Source organism: Borostomias antarcticus, assembly GCF_949987555.1.
Source record: "Borostomias antarcticus genome assembly, chromosome: 9".
Classification (NCBI taxonomy): domain Eukaryota; kingdom Metazoa; phylum Chordata; class Actinopteri; order Stomiiformes; family Stomiidae; genus Borostomias; species Borostomias antarcticus.
The window spans coordinates 23,889,266-23,891,527 of NC_140242.1; the positions used below are offsets into that span (position 1 = coordinate 23,889,266).

Below are 2,262 nucleotides of genomic sequence, written 5' to 3' on the forward strand. Positions count from 1 at the left end.
AATAAATAGCCTATCGTGTAACAAAGGAGAGAAATGCCATATTGGGGAAATAAATAATGAGAAATTGACAGACAAGAGTTTTTCTATAAAAATTCATCTCTATAAAGATGGGTGTCTACTGTCAGATCTACAAGACTTACCTTCAGGTCATGTTATGAAATGCTCAGTCCTCATATTGCGCATTGCACTTCAGAAAACAAACAACTGACAAACGGTCTGGCACTGCGCCTCCTCAACAGTCAAGAAATATGGACAACAGCTATGCTTAGAAAATAATTACACAATAGCATTAATAGTAATATCAATAATAATACTGTAATACACGTGACTCGCTGGGAGTCTGATCATATAAATTACTTTTGAATAGTGAGGTAATAAAAGAGCGTAACATATATAATTTGGGGCACACAAATGAAATCCTCAATATTACAAATGCGTGAGTTTAGGCGCTTCCTGAATCCTTCCCTGAGACGCGTGGTGAGAGGTGAGGTCTGTGTATGTGGGGTGGGGGTCACAGGGTCCGTGGTGGTGGTTGCCTGGAATCTGAGCGCCACAGCTGTAGTCCACGCTGGCGGATGAGGGGTGAGGAAGATGGCCGAGGTTGAACATGGGGCCCGAGGCTGGCATTGAATCAACGAAATTTCCCCCAACATACACGGGACTGCCTTGTAAATTAGCGTTGGCAAAGCCACCATTGCCTTGCATGCTGTGGTGTTCATATTCGGAGCCTGGGTACCTTTTCTGTTGCGGTATGCAGCCTCCCAATGGCGCCGTGTACGCAGCCAAGCCGTACATGTTTTGCTGGGGTTTGGCGAATGATGGAGGCGAGGGCGCATCATAGCTGAGGCTGTTTACATGGGGGAGCTGACCAGAATATCCAATATGATTTGGGCCACTTAAGGGTGGGCTTCTGTCCGGGGAGTGTCCAATGGGAGAGTGCATTATCCCCTTAGCTTTCTGGTCCTTTTTGTATTTCATCCTTCTGTTTTGAAACCAGATCTTTATTTGGCGCTCTGTGAGATTCAATAAATTAGCCATTTCCACTCTTCGGGGACGACAAAGGTAGCGGTTGAAATGGAACTCCTTCTCGAGTTCTACCAGTTGAGCGCTGGTGTAGGCGGTTCTGACCCGCTTAGAGGCCGGTCCAGGTGGACTTTTTTCATCGCAGGCCTCACCTGGAAACAGACAAATAACAACAGTAAATATCATGAATCAATATTGAATCATGCATTTGGAAAAGAGAAGTTGTATGGTAACAGAACAGTTTATGCACACTGATGCACTGTGATTGTTATATATAGCCTACTTACAATTAGTCAATGTGCATAGATAGAATCCGGTCTACTTCTGTATTATGCGCGCACGCACACACGCACGCACGCACGCGCGCGCACACACACACACACACACACACACACAGGAACTACCTGCTGCAGCTGTGCAGTTGCCTTTTTGTTTGGAGTTCTGTCGACTCTCCTTCATCCACGGGAATATTTGCTTAGTGATAACTGGTGTGGTGGTATTAGAAGCGTTATTCGAGGGGGTTTTCTTCTTCTGGGATGATGTGTTTGTGTTTGAGTTAGGCGAAGGCGCCGTCAGTGGAGGCCCAGGCTGCGGCTCTCCAATATCCGTGGATTGGCTGTTGCCTTGGCTGCTGCTTGGGCGCATGCAGTTTCCATTCATGTCATTGTCTTTGAGTGTCGGTGGGCGAACAGTGGAGGTCTGTATTGGACAAACCGGACCCTGATAATCATTCTCAATGTTAGAGGTGGGGTACGATTGATGAGTTGCCCCATAGTTATATGAGTCTGGCTTGGGATAAGAGTAGCTTCCAAACAGTCCAGAATTATCGTAGTAAGTAGCTTTCTGCATTTTGAAAATTCAGAGCAAAAAGGCCAGTGCAGCTCTATCCAATGGCATGGATGTTCTTCTGTCACGTGGTTTGTGTTTCCCACCGTCTCTGTGTTGTGTGACCTAAGAGGGGCAGAGGCAGCCTATTAGTGCGAACTATGTACGGATAAAACCATTGGACTACACATTCCTCTGTGTGATAAAGGATTCGGTCTTACAAACAGTCCCGAATATGCCATACGATGCTTAACTCTTAGCCTACTATGGAAGACCAAACATAGATTTTACCCCAGGGCACATATCATCTACACAAGGCCCTCTCCATCCTCTCACTTTCGAAACATTTCGCATTTATAGAACACAAAAGAGTTAAAGTTTAACCTGTGCTCTGTGTAACCCACTTCAGAAAGT

At 45.7% G+C, this 2,262-nt stretch overlaps 1 protein-coding gene across 1 annotated transcript; it reads right to left on the reverse strand.

The window, feature by feature from the left end:
• Positions 1–426: 426 nt before the first annotated feature.
• hoxd3a (homeobox D3a) lies at positions 427–1,872 on the reverse strand (the record flags this gene model as incomplete). Its single annotated transcript, XM_084443039.1, has 2 exons — positions 427–1,175; positions 1,428–1,872. The coding sequence occupies 2 exons, from the start codon at positions 1,870–1,872 to the stop codon at positions 427–429; spliced, it is 1,194 nt and encodes a 397-aa protein (XP_084299165.1).
• Positions 1,873–2,262: the final 390 nt, after the last annotated feature.